The sequence below is a fragment of the Mytilus trossulus genome, chromosome 2 (assembly GCF_036588685.1).
Source record: "Mytilus trossulus isolate FHL-02 chromosome 2, PNRI_Mtr1.1.1.hap1, whole genome shotgun sequence".
Taxonomy (NCBI): domain Eukaryota; kingdom Metazoa; phylum Mollusca; class Bivalvia; order Mytilida; family Mytilidae; genus Mytilus; species Mytilus trossulus.
In genome coordinates this window covers 40,571,610-40,592,167 of record NC_086374.1, presented here as the reverse complement: position 1 = coordinate 40,592,167, position 20,558 = coordinate 40,571,610, and the positions used below count along the sequence as shown (strand labels likewise).

General features: G+C 30.7%; 2 protein-coding genes across 3 annotated transcripts in view; one reads left to right on the top strand and one right to left on the bottom strand.

Moving 5' to 3' along the window:
• Nucleotides 1-6,430: 6,430 nt before the first annotated feature.
• On the bottom strand, nt 6,431-19,653 carry LOC134707227 (probable peptidyl-tRNA hydrolase). 2 transcript variants are annotated; one of them, XM_063566822.1, is made up of 5 exons: nt 19,630-19,653; nt 8,246-8,465; nt 7,909-8,008; nt 7,449-7,494; nt 6,431-6,987 (listed from the first exon to the last, which is right to left on the bottom strand). In XM_063566822.1, the coding sequence occupies exons 1-5, from the start codon at nt 19,636-19,638 to the stop codon at nt 6,802-6,804; spliced, it is 561 nt and encodes a 186-aa protein (XP_063422892.1). In that variant the 5' UTR covers nt 19,639-19,653; the 3' UTR covers nt 6,431-6,801. The 2 variants fall into 2 exon arrangements, with proteins under 2 accessions (XP_063422892.1, XP_063422891.1); XM_063566821.1 differs by lacking the exon at nt 19,630-19,653 and adding an exon at nt 14,882-15,208 and having other exon boundaries at nt 6,436-6,987.
• Nucleotides 15,186-20,558, top strand: part of LOC134707226 (monocarboxylate transporter 14-like) — a 21,256-nt gene continuing 15,883 nt past the window's right edge. Inside the window, exon 1 of the mRNA XM_063566819.1 lies at nt 15,186-15,264. The gene's annotated coding sequence lies outside the window, so the exon portion shown is untranslated. The remainder of the gene's footprint in view (nt 15,265-20,558) is intronic.

The following is a 20,558-nucleotide window of genomic DNA, read 5'->3' as shown; positions in this document are numbered from 1 at the left end:
CTATGCTGTTGAATATTAATACTCTCAAAAAAATGTTTGAAGAAATTTTCTTTTTATTTATGAAATCTGAAATGAGAAAAAATGACCCCCCCCCCCCCCCAATTTTTTTTCACATCCCCCTTCCCTTATACCAAAACTGGTCTCAATTCAAATTTCTAATGGAGTTTGCAACAATAACTGCTCATTTAAATACATCATAAAATATTATAATGTAAAAAAAAGTGCTTGTTATCACTGTGAATGGTAAAGATTGTTTTAATTTATCAGTTGGTAGTAAAAGTGAAAATACATTGTATATTGTATAAAACAATGATTTAAGTTGATTCAACTACTATTCTGGACAAAGAAAGATAACTCCAATTGAAAATTTCTTGCTATTGCACATTATTGTGCAATTAGATATTTCTTGCTATTGTGCAATACTGTGCAATTGAAAATACTTGCTATTGCACAATACTGTACAATTTAAAGTTTCTTGCTATTGCACAATACTGTACAATTGAAGATTTCTTGCTATTGCTGAATACTGTGCAATTGAAAATTTCTTGCTATTGCACAATACTTTAATAATATAATAATTTTAAATCCTGATTTGGACCAACTTGAAAACTGGGCCCATGATCAAAAATCTAAGTACATGTTTAGATTCAGCATATCAAAGAAGCCCAAGAATTTAATTTTTGTTAAAATCAAACTTAGTTTAATTATGGACCCTTTGGACCTTAATGTAGACCAATTTGAAAACGAGACCAAAAATTAAGAATCTACATACTCAGTTAAATTTGGCATATCAAAGAACCCCAATTATTCAATTTTTGATGAAATCAAAAAAAGTTTAATTTTGGATCCCGATTTGGACCAACTATAATAAAAAATCTAAGTACATTTTTAGATTCAGCATATCAAAGAACCCCAAGGATTCAATTTTTGTTAAAATCAAACTAAGTTTAATTTTGGACCCTTTGGACCTTAATGTAGACCAATTTGAAAACGGGATCAAAAATTAAGAATCTACATACACAGTTAGATTCGGCATATCAAAGAACCCCAATTATTCAATTTTTGATGAAATCAAACAAAGTTTAGTTTTGGACCCTTTGGGCCCCTTATTCCCAAACTGTTTGGACCAAAACTCCCAAAATCAATCCTAACCTTCCTTTTATGGTTATAAACCTTGTGTTTAAATTTCATAGATTTCTATTTACTTATACTAAAGTTATGGTGCAAAAACCAAGAAAAATGCTTATTTACGCCCCTTTTTTGCCCCTAATTTCTAAACTGTTGGGATATCAACTTCCAAAATCAATCCCAACCTTCCTTTTGTGTTCATAAACCTAGTGTTTAAATTTCATTGATTTCTATTCACTTATACTATAGTTATTGTGCAAAAACCAAGAATAATGCATATTTGGGACCTTTTTAGGCTCCCAATTCCTAAACAGTTAGAACCAAAACTCCCAAAAGCAATCCCAACCTGCCTTTTGTGGTCATAAACCTTGTGTCAAAATTTCATAGATTTCTATTTACTTAAACTAAAGTTATAGTGCAAAAACCAAAAGTATTCGGACCACGACACAGATGACGACGCCAACATGATACCAAAAAATTAAAATTTTTGCGGTCGTATAAAAACTCTACAAAATCAAACTAGTGTGAGGACCACTTAATGGATCTCAAGAGAAAACAGAAATAATTTGGAAAGCAGGATTTAAAACTTTGCTGGTTTTCCATACAGATATCTACAACTGTCACTTGAATAATGTCACTAAAAATGATAAAAATTAACTAGAGGCTGTTGAGAGCTTGTGTCACTCACCTTTGTTTAAGTGCATATTAAACAAAGGACAAAGATGGATTCATGAAAAAATTGTGTTTTGTTGATGGTGATGTGTTTGTAGATCTTACTTTACTGAACATTCTTGCTACTTGCAATTTTCTCTATCTGTACAGAACTTGACCCTTTAGTTTGAGGAAAATATTTTGTAAAAACTTGCCAAAATTTACCAAATTAATGAAAATTGTTACAAATTGACTATAAAGGGCAGTAACTCCTTAAGCGGTCATCTGACCATTTTGGTCATGTGACTTATTTGTAGATCTTATTCAGGGGCAGCAACCCAACAACTAGTTGTACGATTCAACTGATCATTTCAGAAAAGAAAGATATTGACTTGATAAATAATTTAACCCCTTTGTTAAGATTTGCTCTAAATGCTTTGGTTTCAGAGTTAAAAGCCAAAATATACATTTGACCCCATTATTCTATTTTAGCCATGGTGGCCATCTTGGTTGGTTTTGCGGTTCATTGGACAGATTTTTTAATCTAGATACCCAAATGATGATTGTTGTCGAGCATGATTAAATTTGGTCCAGTAGTTTCAGAGAAGATTTTTTAAATACAACCAGATGCTCCGCAGGGCGCAGCTTTATACGACTGCAGAGGTTGAACCCTGAACAGTTGGGGCAAGTATGGACACAACATTCAAGCTGGATTCAGCTCTAAATTTGGATTGTGATTAAATAGTTGACACAGCATAGGTTTCTGAAACAGAATGAATGTGGTCTAATGAACTTAAAATTTTTGTTTTGCCTTTGAGCAGTTCACTATGCTGTTGAATATTAATCCTCTCAAAAAAATGTTTGAAGAAATTTTCTTTTTATTTATGAAATTTCAAATGAGAAAAATTTAGTTTAATTATGGACCCTTTGGACCTTAATGTAGACCAATTTGAAAACAAGACCAAAAATTAAGAATCTACATACTCAGTTAAATTTGGCATATCAAAGATCCCCAATTATTCAATTTTTGATGAAATCAAAAAAAGTTTAATTTTTGACCCCGATTTGGACCAACTATAATAAAAAATCTAAGTGCATTTTTAGATTCAGCATATCAAAGAACCCCAAGGATTCAATTTTTGTTAAAATCAAACTAAGTTTAATTTTGGACCCTTTGGACCTTAATGTAGATCAATTTGAAAACAACCAAAAATTAAGAATCTACATACACAGTTTGATTTGGCATATCAAAGAACCCCAATTATTCAATTTTTGATGAAATCAAACAAAGTTTAATTTTGGACCCTTTGGGCCCCTTATTCCTAAACTGTTGGGACCAAAACTCCGAAAATCAATACCAACCTTCCTTTTATGGTTATAAACCTTGTGTTTAAATTTCATAGATTTCTATTTACTTATACTAAAGTTATGGTGCGAAAACCAAGAAAAATGCTTATTTGAACTCCTTTTTGGCCCCTAATTCCTAAACTGTTTAAACCAAAACTCCAAAAATCAATCCCAACCTTTCTTTTGTGGTCATAAACCTTGTGTTTAAATTTCATAGATTTCTATTTACTTATACTAAAGTTATGGTGCGAACCAAGAAAAATGCTTATTTGGATCCCTTTTTGGCACCTAATTCCTAAACTGTTGGGACCAAAACTCCCAAAATCAATCCAAACTTCCTTTTGTGGTCATAAACCTTGTGTCAAAATTTAATAGATTTCTATTTACTTAAACTAAAGTTACTGTGCGAAAAACAAGAAAATGCTTATTTGGGCCTTTTTTGGCCCCTAATTCCTAAAATGTTGGGATCAAAACTCCCAAAATCAATCCCAACCTTCCTTTTGTGGTCATAAACCTTGTGTTAAAATTTCATAGATTTCTATTCACTTTTACTAAAGTTAGAGTGCAAAACTAAAAGTATTCGGACGACGACGACGCCAACGTGATAGGAATATACAACGAAAATTTTTCAAATTTTGCGGTCTTATAAAAATTGATTAATGAATGGCTATAAAGGGCAATAACTCCTTAAGGGGTCAACTGACCATTTTTGTCATGTTGACTTATTTGTAGATCTTACTTTACTGAACATTATTGCTGTTTACAATTTATCTCTATCTATAATGATATTCAAGATAATAACTGAAAACAGCAAAATTTCCTAAAAATTACCAATTCAGGGGCAGCAACCCAACAACCGGATGTCTGATTTATCTGAAAATTTCAGGGCAGATAGATCTAGCCTTGATAAACAATTTGACCACACGTCAGATTTGCTCTAAATGCTTTGGTTTCAGAGTTATAAGCAAAGATCTACATTTTACCCTTATGTTCTATTATTAGCCATGAGCGGCCATCTTGGTTGGTTTTACGGGTCAACGGACACAGTTTTAAAACTAGATACCCCAATGATGATTGTGGCCAAGTATGGCTAAATTTGGCCCAGTAGTTTCAGAGGAGAAGATTATTGTAAAAGTTAACGCTGATGGATGCCAAGTGATGAGAAAAGCTCACATGGTCCTGTGGGCCAGGTGAGCTAAAACCTATTAGGATAAGGAGATTTCTCTTAAAGTGCTCAATCAACATTATTTTACTTATCATTGATTTCATGTTGAAAGTGAAATATGATGGTTTCAAAACATGTGCATCAAGATGAAAATGAGGTCACAGACTGATAAACCATGCCAGACAGACATGTACACCTTTCAATCATACAATACACCAAATATAGTCCTGTTGCTAATAGTATCATAGAAACAGATCAAACCACAAAATCTTAACATTGACCAATGAACTATGAAAATGAGGTCAAGGTCAGATGACACCTACAGTTGGACATGTACATCTTCCAATCATTACATACACCAAATAGAGACCTATTGCTTACAGTCTAGTATCAGAGATCTAGACTGGACCACAAACCTTAATCTTGTTCACTTATCCGTAAAATGAGGTAAAGTTCAAGTAAAAACTATCTGACAAGCATGATGACTTGCAAGTAACGCATATACCAAATATTGTTATCCTAGTTCTCATAATGAGAAAGAAATTGACATTAAAAAAAATAGAAATACTCTGCATTGAGCAGCTTGATAAGAATGCAAAGGTCCAAACAGTTTAACCTGAACAGTTGAGCAAGTATGGACACAACATTCAAGCTTGATACAGCTCTCCATTTGGATTGTGATTAAAAATTGACACAGCATAAGTTTCAGACACAAATTAATGTGGTCTAAGAAAACTAAAATTTGATATTGAAGGTCGTACAATGAGCGAAAGTTGTTAATTCTTATGTCATTTGGTCTCCTGTGGAGAGATATCTCATAAGTTATTATACCACATCTTTTTATTTTTATATTTACCCATTATGGTCCAATATCCACAATCTCTAATATATAGATATAGGAAGATGTGGTGTGAGTGCCAATGAGACAACTCTCCATCCAAATAACAATTTAAAAAGTTAACCATTATAGGTTAAAGTACGGCCTTCAACATGGAGCCTTGGCTCACACCGAACAACAAGCTATAAAGGGCCCCAAAATTACTAGTGTAAAACCATTCAAACGGGAAAACCAACGGTCTAATCTATATAAACAAAACGAGGAATGAGAAACATGTATATATTACATAAACAAATGACAACTACTGTACATCAGATTCCTGACTTAGGTCTGTCAGGTGCAAACATTTGCAGCGGGATTAAACGTTTTAATGGATCCAAACCTTCTCCCTTTTTCTGAAACAATAGCATAACATCACAACATAGAAAAACATACGATAAAATATCAATTGGCAGACTTAACTCAATCAAAAAATACTTTGTTAGAATCCCAAGAACCACAAGAACTCAATTTTTGATGATATCTTAGTAAATATATTTTTTGGATCCTTTGGACCTCAATGTCAACCAATTTGATTATGGGGCCGAAAATCCAAATCAAAATACATGGTTACATCTAGAATATCAAAGAACCCCATACATTATGATTTTGTTGAATACAAACTTTCTTTATTCTGGAATCTTGACCCTGATTTGGACTTACTTGAAACCTGGGCCCAAAATAAAATTAAAAATATTAACCTGTTTTGATTCAGGATATTAAAGCACCCCTAGAATTGAGTTTTTGTTAAAATCAAACAAAAACAGGGTCCGAAAGTGAAATCTAAATAAACAAGTAAACATTTGATAGAGGCAAACTTAAGTTCGAGAATGGAAACTAAAAATATAGTAATTTTTCCATTTATTATGGGGCATAACTCTAGAACAATTAAAGTGGCGCTACCAAAATTCAAACTTGATCTGTATTTTGTGGTAATTAGCATTGTGTATTAGTTTCAAAACATTTGGTTGAGGCAAACTTAAACTAGAGAACAGAAACTAAAACTTGTGCAATTTTTCCATTGTCAAATAATAACTCCAGAACAGTTTAAGTGACGCCACCAAAATTCAGACTTGTTCTGTGTTTTGTGGTAACAAGCATAGTGTTAAAGTGTCATTACATTTGTTGAAGCATACTCAAGTTAGAGAATGGAAAAAATTTGTGCATACATACAGACAAACAAGAATAAAACTTAATGCCCCCTCAGCTACAGCGTGGGCATAAAAATGTGTTCTGGTTTTCATTAACATGTGAATAATATAGAAAGTAACTGCTTTTTATTATGCTTTATTCTTGAACAATGGTTTTGAATTTCATATATAAGGACTCTTCTGTTCACATTGTTCTCATCCTAGCAGTGTCTATCTGCAGATTCTGTATGCAGTGTCTTTTAGGTTACCAGTCTATCAGCAGAACCAGTCTGCAGTCTCCTGTAGATTACCACTCTACCTGCAGAACCAGTTTGTAACCAAGATGATCTTCTGAACCAATCTGCAGTATCCTGTAGGTTACCAGTCTGTAATCTCTTTAGAGTTCAAGTCTATCTTCAGAACCAGTCTGCAGTCTCTGTGTTTCAAGTCAATCTTTAGAACCTGTTTACAGTCTCTTTAGGTTACTAGTCTTACACTAACCATTATGTAGTATCAAGCAGCTTCACACCAAACTGCTTTTGAAATTCATTGTTCAGGGCTTGAATACAGTTATCTAAAGTATGACTAATATCCCTCCTTTCATCAGCATTAAATTTTCTAAGCACATAATCTGCTACTTCAGACTTGGATACAGGTCTATCTATTCCAACCCATAACCTTGGAATATCCTGTAAAATTACAAAAAACATTACTAATCATGCTATATTTTCCATTATGCAAGTGAAAAACTAGTGTCTTTATTTTTAATCAATTACCCATATGAAATGGAATAATTTTAATAGTTCTGCTCTGCAATTCCTGAATTTTAAATCAACTTTAAAACTTTTGTTCCTATCTCATCTTGTACATGGTATCTTCACTAATAATAAACAGTACCTTTACACTTTAATCTAATGCGAAAGGTAAATTTGTCTTTTATAAATAACTTTCATCACCTTTATTGGTACATTTTGTATAACATTGAGTTTCTACTTCAATTTTTTTCGTAATACATGTAACTTGGTCATATCATTTTTAATAACCTTCAGGCTTTTTTTTATAATAAAAATCATGTTTTAGAGAACCAAACATATAACTTAATTTATACACTTTTTGATAATCTAGAACAAACATAGAACACTATAAATACCTCTGATTGTAAAGACTGTTGGATTGAACGAATACCTTTATGTCCCCTGGAAAAAAATGATGAAAAGATGTTAAAATTATGCTGTAGAGTTCAGTATTATAATAAATGTAGTAAACCATTTATATACAAGTGATAACTAAGCTTTACCAAGTTTTCTCAAATGTCAATTACTAAATAGAAAATCTAAAAAAAATCATAAATCTGTTTAACTTAACACCTAATTATTACTTGTAATGACAGATGCCACCTGTGAAGCAGGAATTCATTTTCCCTCCCAGAGCACCGAAGTCTAGACCTGTTTATGGGTAGGTTATTGTAGTGTTGTTGAGCTATGTTTTGGGGTGCATTTTAGGAAAGGTCAAACAAAGTGTGCCTTAATGCTGAATCATATGAAGATATGAGAATTGCATTAACTTTCTACAAATAACAAAATTTAATTATGATTTATATATATGAGTACCTTGCACTGCCTCCGTACTTAAAACCATATTTTCCAACAGCTTTGTCAATTTCATCATGTATCAGATAGACATTCTCAGGAAGTATACCATAGTGATTTACTGTAAAATATAATACAACAATGCTTTACTACAATTTACAGTATAATTTGTCAATTATAATACTTAAGCATGGTGCAGTGAAACCCAAGAGTTCTGAAAAATCAAACCAAAAATATCATAACCATATTGAACCATAAAATAAATTGGGAAACTTTTCTTTGACTGTGTTATTTAATTTTGGTTATGTTATTAAAATCTATAATCAGAATAAAACAAACAGGTTGAATTTATTTGTACCTGCTTTTTGGACACTTCTTCCATTAATATTCATGGCTACTTTTGGTTTTAGAAGAATACATCTTTGCTGATTTTCAAAAGTGTGAATAGCTACATAGCCTTGACAAGTCTTCCTTTCATTGGTCCAAGATACTCTGAGCTGATTGGCTAGCTGATTAATGACCTGCATACCCACACTGTGTCTTGTGTCAAGCATATCAAGGTTCCCTACCCCTACTACCTGAAGTTAATAAAGAGATTTCTTGTAAATTTATGCATGTATGTAATGATTATATTAAATCACAATAACAATCATAGTATGGAGTACTATGGATTCATTTGTTTTCTTCAGTACCAATATTTGTGGATTCAGGAATTTTTGCATTCTCCTGGATATTTTATTTTGTGGTTTTGCCAACATCTGCATACAAGACTATAGTGAAGGAAATTCATTATTTCTTTGTAAATTTAATTTCAAAGATCACCTAGCCAGAGTGGAACAAAGAAATCCATGAAAATTAGTATCCTACGAATATTAATGAATCCACAGTATATAATTTGGAAGCTGTTTATATTAAGTGCAGGAGTAGACTGTTTGGTTACAAGAACTTTCTACATGTATACTTTATTTGACTTGAGAGTCAACTAATTTTGAAATTAAAAAAATATTGGTGACAATTCAGCAATCATCTCAAGCTTATCTAGACACATGTAGGTAAATCCCATACTAATTCAAAATGATTGAACAAAGATTATTCATCATATAATATATATGCATTCAGGCTGTAATGAATTATTTCTAAATCAGTGGAGTTTCAAGACTAAATTTTTCGGGTAAACATACAATGACATATAGTCATATCTATACATACATTAGGTACATATATAATCTTCAAAAATTTATATGGCATAGAAAATTATTTGATTTTTAATTTACCAGGTAGATACAGGAGTACTTTAGCAAAATTAAGATGTGGTGTAGCACCCATCAAAATTGAAACTGGTCGTTATGAAAATTTTTATATTGAAAATAGATATGTTTTAACTGTACTGGTGACGTTGAAGCTGAAAAACATGTTTTGTGAAACTAGCTGTCCTGTAAATTGTATATTCAGATATTCCTAATGCTATTTTTAACCATGCTAGTATTGTTGATGAGAATTTATTTACATATGCTTGATTTATAATGAAAAATTTATATTTCTTTTTACATCTGAAAATATCGTATTTTATACTGCCAAAACCTGCTATGAAATTTTAATAAAGCAAAAATGTATTTTAAACTGATGATAGTTGACTTGTATTTGTATAAATAATTTAAGAAAAATTGTTTTATAGGCTATCATAACTCTTTATAGAGTGGCACTTGTTGTTAATTTGTGTTTTAAAAAGCTGTATATTTTATGACAATATAGACAATATTTTATTCGCACAAACACATTTACATTAAATGGTTATGGCATACAAAATTAAGACAATAAACTTACAATAGTTAAATTGATTACAATTATATTAGAGTGACAGTGGTATTCACAGCAAAGAAGAAAAAAGGCTATAAATTTCAACAGTTAACACATTATTAATGTTCATGAACAATTGAAAAAAGAATACAAACAAAAATTAGGTTGGCAATGCATATTAAAAGAAATACAAGTTATTCAGATGTTCTTAATAAAAGACAATCATTAATATACTTTATGGTGATTTTTATAATGACTGGTAAACTGCTATTTAAAAGTACAGTCAAATGCTTAAGTGTTATAGTGGACTGCAATTTAATAAAATTGAAATTAAGATTTTTATTAATATTTTGTATATAGGTATCCCTTAATGATGTATAGCATGGACAGATTGAGAAGAAATGGTATTCATCCTCAATTTCTTGTCTGTTACAGGATAAGCAAATGCGTTTACTTCTTTCAATGTTGGTATAACGCCCTCTTTCAATTGCTAAGGAATGTGCACTTAGTTTAAATTTACTGAAAACTGATCGGTCAGTTTTGAATTTACATATATCAATATATGGGGGCCTTTTTCTAATTCTTTTAGTATGACAAAAGAAATTTAATTTTTCACATTTATTGATAGAACAATTTATAATTTGATAAGCCTGGTCATAGATTCTTTGTTGGATACTATTTATGTGATATTTTAAATTAAAAGTATCAAAAGTGAGATGACCATAACCTAATTTATTTAACCAGTCTTTTACAATGTTAACCCATTTACTTGTTTTCTCTACATTATTATATATTTTATGGACTAAAGTGTTAGGCGAGTTTACAATATGGTTTAGAAATTTTATAGCTGAAAGCTGAATTTTAAAGTACAAAGGGATTCTGTTTGTCTCAGTTAAACAGGCTACATTCGTTGTTTTGCACTGTACACCTAAAATTTCTTTAATAAATTTAATATGTAAATGTTCAAATGGATCTGAATCTTTGAACACTTGGCTTACACCCCAAACTTCACTTCCATAAAGAGTTATTGGAACAACTAAAGTATCAAATAATTTTTCAAGCATACTGCAGGAATTATCTAAAGAGACTGTTTTTTTAATTTTAAACCAAGCCTTTCTTCCTTTTTCCATAAGATTTTTTTTTGAATGACTTAAACTTCCTGAACAATTTATAGTTATTCCAAGGTAACAAATAGATTTAACAGTCTCAAGATGTTCTTTTTCTACCTTAAAATAATTACAGTGAGATTTTCCATTAGAATTGAATATTATAATTTTTGATTTTTGTTTGTTAACATCAAGTTTCCATAGGGAACAAAATTTAGTTAACTCATTTAGTGCATTTTGTAGCCCTTCTTGGGTTTCAGATAATAAAATAATGTCATCTGCATATAATAATGATGTTAATTTAACATCTCCTATAATAATTGGTTGAGTGTTTGCATGATCAAGGTCATTTACAAGGCCATTTATATAAATATTAAACAAAGTGGGGCTAAGTACATCCCCTTGTTTTACTCCACAATTTGATATAAATTCATGGCTCATACCATTTTGAAATTTAATTCTACATTTGTTGTCATTATACATTGATTGGATGACGTTAAAAAGCTTGCCTGGAATTCTGTTTTGGAGTAGAATGTAGAATAAACCCTCCCTCCAGACAGTATCAAAGGCTTTTCGCAGATCTATAAATGCTGCAAAAATTTTCTTTTTTTTAGTTTTATATTTGTCTACAATAGACTTTAATGAAAAGATATGATCTGCTGTTCTAGCTTTTTCTTTGAAGCCAATCTGATTTTCACTTATCAAATTATTAGTGTTAATAAACTTCATTAGTCTAGTGTGTATAATTTTATTGAATAATTTTCCCAAATTAGAAGTCAATGAGATACCTCTATAATTAGAGGGGTCAGATTTGTTCCCCTTTTTATGAATTAAAGTAATCAGACTTTTGTTCCATAATTTTGGGAAGCTGCCTTTCATAAATACTAGGTTGAAAAGTTTTAATAGGGGTTCTAATAATACTGGCATACCACATTTAATCATTTCATTAGAAATTAAGTCTTCAGCTGATGATTTACCATTTTTAAGTGTTTTAACTGCATTTAAAATTTCAGCTGGCTGGATTTGTTTATTAAATTCGTTGTCAGAGTTGCATGTATTTAGTGTCTTTTTTAAGGCTGTTAATTTTTCAATAATTATGTCATGTATGTCATGGAATTTATTGTTTTGGATGTTAGAAGTACTGTTCATTTTTTTAAAGTAGTTTATAAATAATTCTTGATCAAAATGGTTTTCCTCTTTTATTTCTGAAAGAGAACTTAATTTGTTAAGTAAATTCCAAAATGTCTTTGGGTCTTTTTTCATATTTAGTGAAATTTGGTCACAGATTTGACTCTTGTAATTTCTTTCTTCTTGTTTACACCTTCTTCTTAATTTAGATTTGAATGAGTAAAATGATTTTCTATAGGATCCGTTGTCTGGAAACTTATTTACAAGTAAACAGTACTTTTTAACTGTAGTATGGAGGTCATGACAAGAGTCTGAGAACCATGGTTTTTTATTTTTCTTAATAGGCCTATTCATGATTTTCTTTTGAACAAATTTAGTTGATAAAAGTGCTGTATCACACAAAATAGCGTTGAATTTTTCAACAGCTGAATTAGAATCAATCTGTTTATCATTTACAAATTTATCTAGTCTTTGTTTTACATGTGAGTTTTGAATGTTTGTAGTATAACAATCCATTGCTTTGTTATCCCAAAAAAATTTACCAGGGAGAGGATCTAATTTTGTCTCTATAGTTTTACATTTTTGAAAGCAAGTAAGTAAAGAACAACTGATAGGACAGTGATCTGATATTGGAGTAAAATCACTAACTTTAAAGTTTCCAAAGCATTGTAATATATTAGAAGACACAAGTGTATAGTCTACAAGACTGGAACCATTATATGTTATACATGTACATTTGCCCAAAGGGTCTCCAATAGTTCTTCCGTTCAGTATTCTGAGTCCGGATTCTTAACATAAATCAATTAATAACTTTCCACTCTTATTTGCAGATTTTGAATCAAGATTATTTCTTAAATTATGTGAGTCAATTGAATAATCATTGTCTTTTGATTTTGGGAATTTTGCTTCATCAGAGATAACAAAATCAGGAATAGTATTAGTATATGCATTAAAATCACCTTGTATTACAATATCTCCAAGTTGACTATAGTGCTCAATATTTCTTAGCAACTTTGAATAAACTTCATTTATGTCTTCTGTACAACCAGAAGAATATTCTGGTGAAAAATATACTGTAGCCATAAAAATATCATTCTTAAGATTAAAAAAATGTTTATCTAGTTTAACCCATACAGCATTATTATGAGTACAAGTTAGTTTGGATATACCTTTATATATAGAACTTCTGACATACAGAGAAATACCACCAGAACCACGTCTGGCTCTTTTATGTTTTTTCCTGGTACTATTACATATAAAATCAAATCCAGGTATATTATCAACAGGTTTACCACTGTCACTCCAAGTTTCAACAAGACTAATAATATGCATTTTTGATACAAAATTTACAAATGCATGATCAGTAATTTTTTCTGAATTTAAACCTTGAATATTCCACATGCCAATGTTAAGGTTATATTCAGTAGAACTAAGTTTTGGCATTATTTTAGTAAAATGATTTAAAGTATAAGTTAAAAGGACAAAATTGGAGTTGATTTTGGATGATCCTTTGTCAAGGAATTGATAATTTTAAAATTACAATGAATTAAATGATCCATTTTTTGTATTTTTACTATTATAAATGGTTAATAGAAGTTTCATTATTTTTATGATTTATCATATATATAACATAAAAATGGGAAGAAATTTTTTTTCCTTTTATAAACAGTATAGAATGAAAAAATGGTGTTTTCATTTCTCTTTCTCATTACTATGAATATTCATACTTTATATATATATATATTTGAAAAGAACAAATAAAACAACAACGAAAAAAAAACCAACAACCCCCAAACATTGATTTTAAGTCATATCTTGACTTGTCAGGCAAATAAGTACACCAAATTACAATTGTTTTTAAACAATAACAGATAGGTTTCACATGTTTATCTTTTGATATGCAATTAATACTGATTGTAACAAATGTTTACAGATAATTTGAAAAGCCATTTTGGTTACTTGGTTGGTTAAATGTGCCCCATGGCCACGGATAATACGGCAAAGGCGGTAGGTTGACTGGTGGTGCTTGCAGGAATGGCATCCTGTGTAGATTATTGTTCATGTTGAATGTTGTTGTTTGTGGAAACGGTTGTCGTTGACTAGTATTCATGTTGAATTGTTGTGGTTGTGGAAACGGTGGTCGTTCTTGAGTGTTGTTCATGTTGAATGGTTGTGATTGCGGAAACCTTGGTGGTTGTGGAAACTCTGGTTGGAGTTGAATATTGTTAACTTGGTTGTTATTATAATTTCTGTATCTTTCGTTTGTTAGACGATCCTTGTTGAAAATCGGTTATATTGGTGGTCATAACGTGTAGTAGTTTGGTTGGGTCGATCCCTTTGTCTTGTGGTTGACTTGTACGGTTGTGATGAATTGGTTTTCGAAGGTGTAATATTCATACCTTTTTTCAAAAATTTTACAAGCGATGGTATGCCTTTAGTAGTGTTTAGATGCACATGATCAAAGTACATATTGTCTGCTGGTACAAATGGATCTAGTGTTATTATAGTTTTGAAGCCTTGACTGGCAGATAGTATTGTCTGATTTGCCATCTGCACTTGATCATATGGAATATCTTTCCTTTTCAGTATAGGGAGAACAAAGATTTGCGACTTAGGCCATGTTCTGGTAATACCAGAGAATAACTCTTTGAATTTGTGCTCTTTAACCCCATCTCCACGAAGGTCTCTTCCTCCAATGTTCACAAGTACCTTTATGTATGTAACAAGTGGTGAGACTTTAATACAGTATTTGTCTTGTCTATACATGTACATTTTGGTTATATTTTTTTAATACCAAGCCCTATAGACTTTTAGTACAGCTGTCACAGGGCAAACTAGACAACCATAAGACAAATTATATAATGTCTGAACCCCCCCCCCCCCCCCCCCCCAACAAGACATTTAAAAATATTTTAAGTTACAAGTCCTGGAATTTATAGATATGACCCTAAGCAACTACTAACCATAAAATCCCCTTGATTTTGACTCTGAAATGAATAACCTGACGCCATTCTGCAGTATAGATATTTGGTTGATTGCATAGTAATCCTGTTATTTTTCCGAGCATTATTTTCTGAGTGTTGACGTAAGAATGATGAAACTTTGCTTATTGATTGTTTAAATATGTTAGCAAATTTTATCATGCTTCACCCAGTTGTGAAATTCCCTTTCTTCGTCACAAAGACGCTTGAAACTAACAGCATCACGAGACATTAATTTCAAAACGCAACACAGATTTAAGATGTCGATATGAACTTCCGTTTCCAAAAATAACTCATCACAAGGTCAGGATTTAGGTTGAGGGCAATATGGATGTGAAAGTCGAGTTGATTAGAAATTTGATTAGGTACTGTATGGTTTAATACCGTTTGCAAAAAATTGAGCTGAATACAATGTGCATAGTTTAAACAACACAATAATTTTCAGATTATAGAGACTTATTTTTCATGAGGTGAATTATTGCAAGGATTTGTATAGTACTATATACAAATCCTGGATTATTGGAAGAATAACTTCAATTAGACTTTTTTTTAACGTTTAAAAGCTCATTAGAGCTTATGTTTGTCTATGTTTGTATACCTTGCCGACTCTAAATAAAGCTTATTTACTATTTACTTTTTAGCAGTTTTATATTAAAATAATTATCCATAATTTAATGCAGCTGACTAAATAGCCTCTTATGGGTGCTATTTTACCGGCTCCGGCAAATAGCGATTTATATACAAATATAGAGTTTTGCTATTTTTTCTGGTCTTATTTCAAATTTTTAATCAAGACTATGAAATATATTTTTTAAGGAAACTTAGTATTTACAACTGTAGGCACAAATGATATATGATAATATATATGGCTAGATATCAATAACCTTTTTGTTTGCCTTACCTTAATTACTAGTCATTCAATTTTGGTAAATTGCACTCATTTAATTACATGTACTGTCAGATGTATGTTATAAGTTTAGTCTTAACATAACAATTTATAGTGGATTGGGAAACAAGTTATTGCAACTTATATTTATCCCTTTCCACTTTGCGAGTGCTGCCTTGTAGTGGCATTAGCCCTCCTGCTCTTTTTCAAAATCTACAAGGGTATATTATTTGTATACATCTGATGAGTTAAACTCTTTTCAACTGATTTATATAGTTTGTTCTTATGTTGTACTGTTACACCACTGTCCTAGGCTATGTTAGGGGAGGGTTGGGATCCCACTAACATATTTAACCCCGCCATATTCTGTATGTATGTGCCTGTCCAAAGTCAGAAGCCTGTAATTCAGTGATGATGACTGCGACATATTTGTTTTTTAGTTCATTTCTTGTACATATTTTAGGCCGTAAGTTTACTAGTTTAAATTGTTTACACTTTTTCATTTCGGAACTTTTTATGGTGACTATGTAACGGTTTATTTCTTCCTCTGTGATATTTTATCCTGGGGATAATTTGTCCCGGTAATATTTTTCCAGGCATGGTATTTCACAGGTAGATTTTTTCCAGAGGAGTGAAAATCTATCTGTGTTATGCGGATAGTATGTACTGGTATATATTTGCCGTACAATATTTCACAGAACCTTGTGAAATATAGTCCCATTAACTAGTAAGTAAGTTACTCACAATCAATATATACCTGACTATAATTATAAAATGTTTCACAAAGGTAGAACAAATTTGCATAATTTATCAAAGGGAGGTAATTATGAGCAATTTATATTTTAAAGACATTAGTATAATAATATTCCTGAATCTATTTCATAGTGAAATTTTGTCCTTGAATCTTATTTTTTGTATATTCATTTATATAAAAAGATGACTTACAACATAATTTTTTAATAAGACAGATAAAATTTAATATGTAAATGCTATCCAGCTGTTAAAATTGCTTTTGTTCCAATATATTGTTATGCTATAATTTATCTGATTTCCATATGCAACTACATCTTTTTCACCAGACAAAACTATTTATACAGTTAAAAATATTATCATAATCAAATTCTTCAATTACTGTTACAACAGTAGTAATAGAGGTCGGTCATTTAAAGACGTATCAACCGTATGATATACGTTGACGTATCCGCATCTGCAGATGTACCAAAACACAATATATGATCCCGAGCCTTAATTTTATGTATTTTCAATAATATGCAAATGGGCGACTGATTAATTTCTAATGCAGAAATTTACAAAACAATAAGGAAATGGCATGATAGGAGTGAATACGGAAAAATCGTTTGTTTTTTTGTGTATGAATTTGTGCTCACATAGAACCAAATTGTTAAATGACAAATAGAGTGATACTCAGCACTTTCTATTACCTTTAATGATAAAATCTCAAATGAACAATATTCAAAGTTCCTTACATGTATATAAGTAGTACATTTGATTTTTTTGGGTGTTTATTCATATAAGATCTTGAAATATTTTTTAACTAGAGTATTAAAGGATTGTGTACGATATTCGTGTACCTGCCCTACATTGGCTCCTTTTTAAGGGCATGTAAAAGTAGTTGATAGAACCCCTTATTTATTTTTTTACGAAACAACCCTATCACAAAGATTGAAAGTGTATGTTTGATTGTTTCGAAAAGACTCCAATTAGTTTTTTTTAAATGAAGTATGGTCTTATTAATAAGCTCGGGATCACATAATATTTTTTGATATATCTGCAGATGCGGATACATCAACGTATACGATACGGCTGATACGTTTATAAATGACCGAACTCTAATGCAACTATATTTCTACCTTTACTTTTTAATTTATAATTGTACTGAGATCTGAAAACAACTCACTTTTACATGTATTTCGCTTACCTTATTTGATCATGATATTATTTCACAATTACGATCTTTGAAATTATTTCTGGTTTTCTTTCTTATGTTTAATCATAGATGTAATACCCATCTATGGTTTAATGATAATTTTCTTTTTAAAAGAATGATATTTACTTGAATATTTCAGGAATTTTTTTCAATGATAATTTGTGAAATGAATCCCATTTTAATACATTTTTGTTTACAATAGAGGTTTAATTCAAATACACTATTATTATTTCATAGTGTTTGTAAAGGATAAGTTTTTGCTAAGGACTATTCAATAAGTTAACTACCCAGATAGAATTTCACGGCAAAGGAAAAAATATCCCAGGAAAATATTCTCCTCCGGATAAAAAAATAACAACAACTACTGTGACATTTTTTCCTCCGGATCAAATTACACCCGGATATAATTTTGCTTTACAACTATGCGTTATTGGATTTGCTCATTGTTGAAGGTCATACAGTGACCTACTGTACATATATGTATAGTTGTTTATTTCTGTGTTATTTGGTGTCTTGCAGAAAGATGGTCTCATTGGCAATCATACCAAATCTTCGTTTTTTAACATACATTAATTTCTAATGATCAGTGAACGTTTCGAAAATAGAAAGCAACAACTTTCTATTGTTATGAAGAATTACAGCCAATTTTTGAGTACATTAAAAATCACGAAACCAGACAAAACTTTAATAATAATCTATAATCTATGGTGCAATAAAATATTATAAGATGAATAAAAAAATATTGTACACACGAAGCATAGAATTCTTTACTAGCTTTTGACAGCATTTGTTCTATGAGTGTTGAATACTGAAATGTATACTACAAATGTAGTAAATCTGCAAATTTTGTAAAAGTGATGCAGACGCTAAAGAATCAAGTGTTATGTCCAGTTCATATCTGCAATGGCAGCACCTTTCTAGTGCCAGGCATTAAAAAAATCACCAAAAAGCTAGTCACTGGTTTTGTAACACTCGTAAAGCAGGTTGTTGTTGGGCTACTTTTTGTTTCAAAATTTATACAATATTTATTTGATTGCAAACCAAATGAAAGTTTATCATAGAGTCATTTGCTCTTGACCAAGGTATTCACTGTGTATCATCAGTACAGCAGATATAGGTACTAACCAAGTGGGCATGATCGATTTTTACCTTACATGGTAACAAAAATCTGGGTTTTGCTTTATCAATATTCAATGTATGTACATTTCTCAACTTTTGAAAATCCTGCTCTTAAATAATTTTCACATCTAGTTTTTCCTATTTATAAAACAAATTTGATATTCTAATAAGAGCAATTAACTTGTACATGCGCAAATAGTTGTGAATTTCAACAAATATTTCAATTTCGATACAGTAAATGAGTTTTCGAAACATTTACATGTTGTATCTGAAAGAAAGCTAATACAGGGCAAAAGTAATAGTTACCAATCATAATCCTACCTGTGATGACTCATTCCTTGAAACTTTTTGAGTAATACACAAGTATAAAAATTAAGTTTTTGTGTAAGGTGTAAAGCAGCATAACTATGCACCGTACAGAAGAATTTTGTGGTCAGCTAAACACTGTACACAGTGTTTCTTTCAGAATAAAATATAGAAAAATAACATATGCATTAAAGATTCCAATGTCAATTATTGAAGCAGCTATAATTATTACCCACACACAGTGGCCCTCTATCAGAAAAAGAGTTTCAATAGATTTAGAATTATATCGGATGAGACGAGCCCCAACTTCTTTGACAAGTATTTGCACATGTTTTTAGTAATCGTTCTTGTTTTTGGAAAATAATGAGACATGTCTAAACACCAACATCCGACCAAATCATTTCTTAAAATACATTGATATTATCCGCTGTACGATGATACACGGTGGTATTTTAACTTTTGCAAGTTTACCTTTCCCATTACCGACCGTGCAAGGGCTGTATAGCCAGTCAAGGTTGTTAAAAACTTCCATTTGTTGTCTTTCCCATTGAATTAATGCAATAGCTATTGTTCTCTGTGTTGTTTATTCACTTGGGACCTTTAAATTTCTTCTAGGAGAAATCTATGAGTAACACTCATTGATTAATTTGCCTGACCCAAAAACTATCTTCTTTGTTGATTGAAATACATGTATTATAAACTCACATAAACTGCATGTGATACAGTATTTATTCAATATCAATGATATATTTTCAATCTGTTCCATATAAAAACTGATTCAATATTATAAAAAGTTTATTTCTGAATAAATTTTTTTACTACTGTTTCAAAGAATTTGCATGTTTTTTGATTGTTCAGTTCTAAAGAATACATAAATGACAACCTTTATTTGAAACATTATCATTTATTAGTGTTTACTTGTGAACACACTAAAAAAGCAAATTTTAATAAGTAAAATAATGAAATTTAGTCAGAAATGAACTTTTAATTTTTAAATCGGTGTTTATATTAAAAAAATTGAAAATGTGTTATGGATATTGAATAAATACAACACCTCATGCAGTTTTGTGATTCCTTATTTGTACATTTATTTTCATCATTGACAGTTCAATTTTTTGTTCAGGTAAATTAATCAGTGAGTTATAGATTTCTCTTGGAAGAAATCTAAAGTTCCCATTGAATAAACTATGTCACAGAGAACAATAGCTATTGTATTTGTTAGATGGAATAAAAGAACTTGCAAAAGTTTAAATCGACATGTAACTTGCAGGTGAATCTGTGAAAAACTATTAGGATTCGCAATAATCAGAATGTCAATTTTGTTATATGGGTTCGTATGCTTTGCTTATGTGTATTATATATATTTGTTTTTAAGGATATATTTTATACCGCCTATTAAA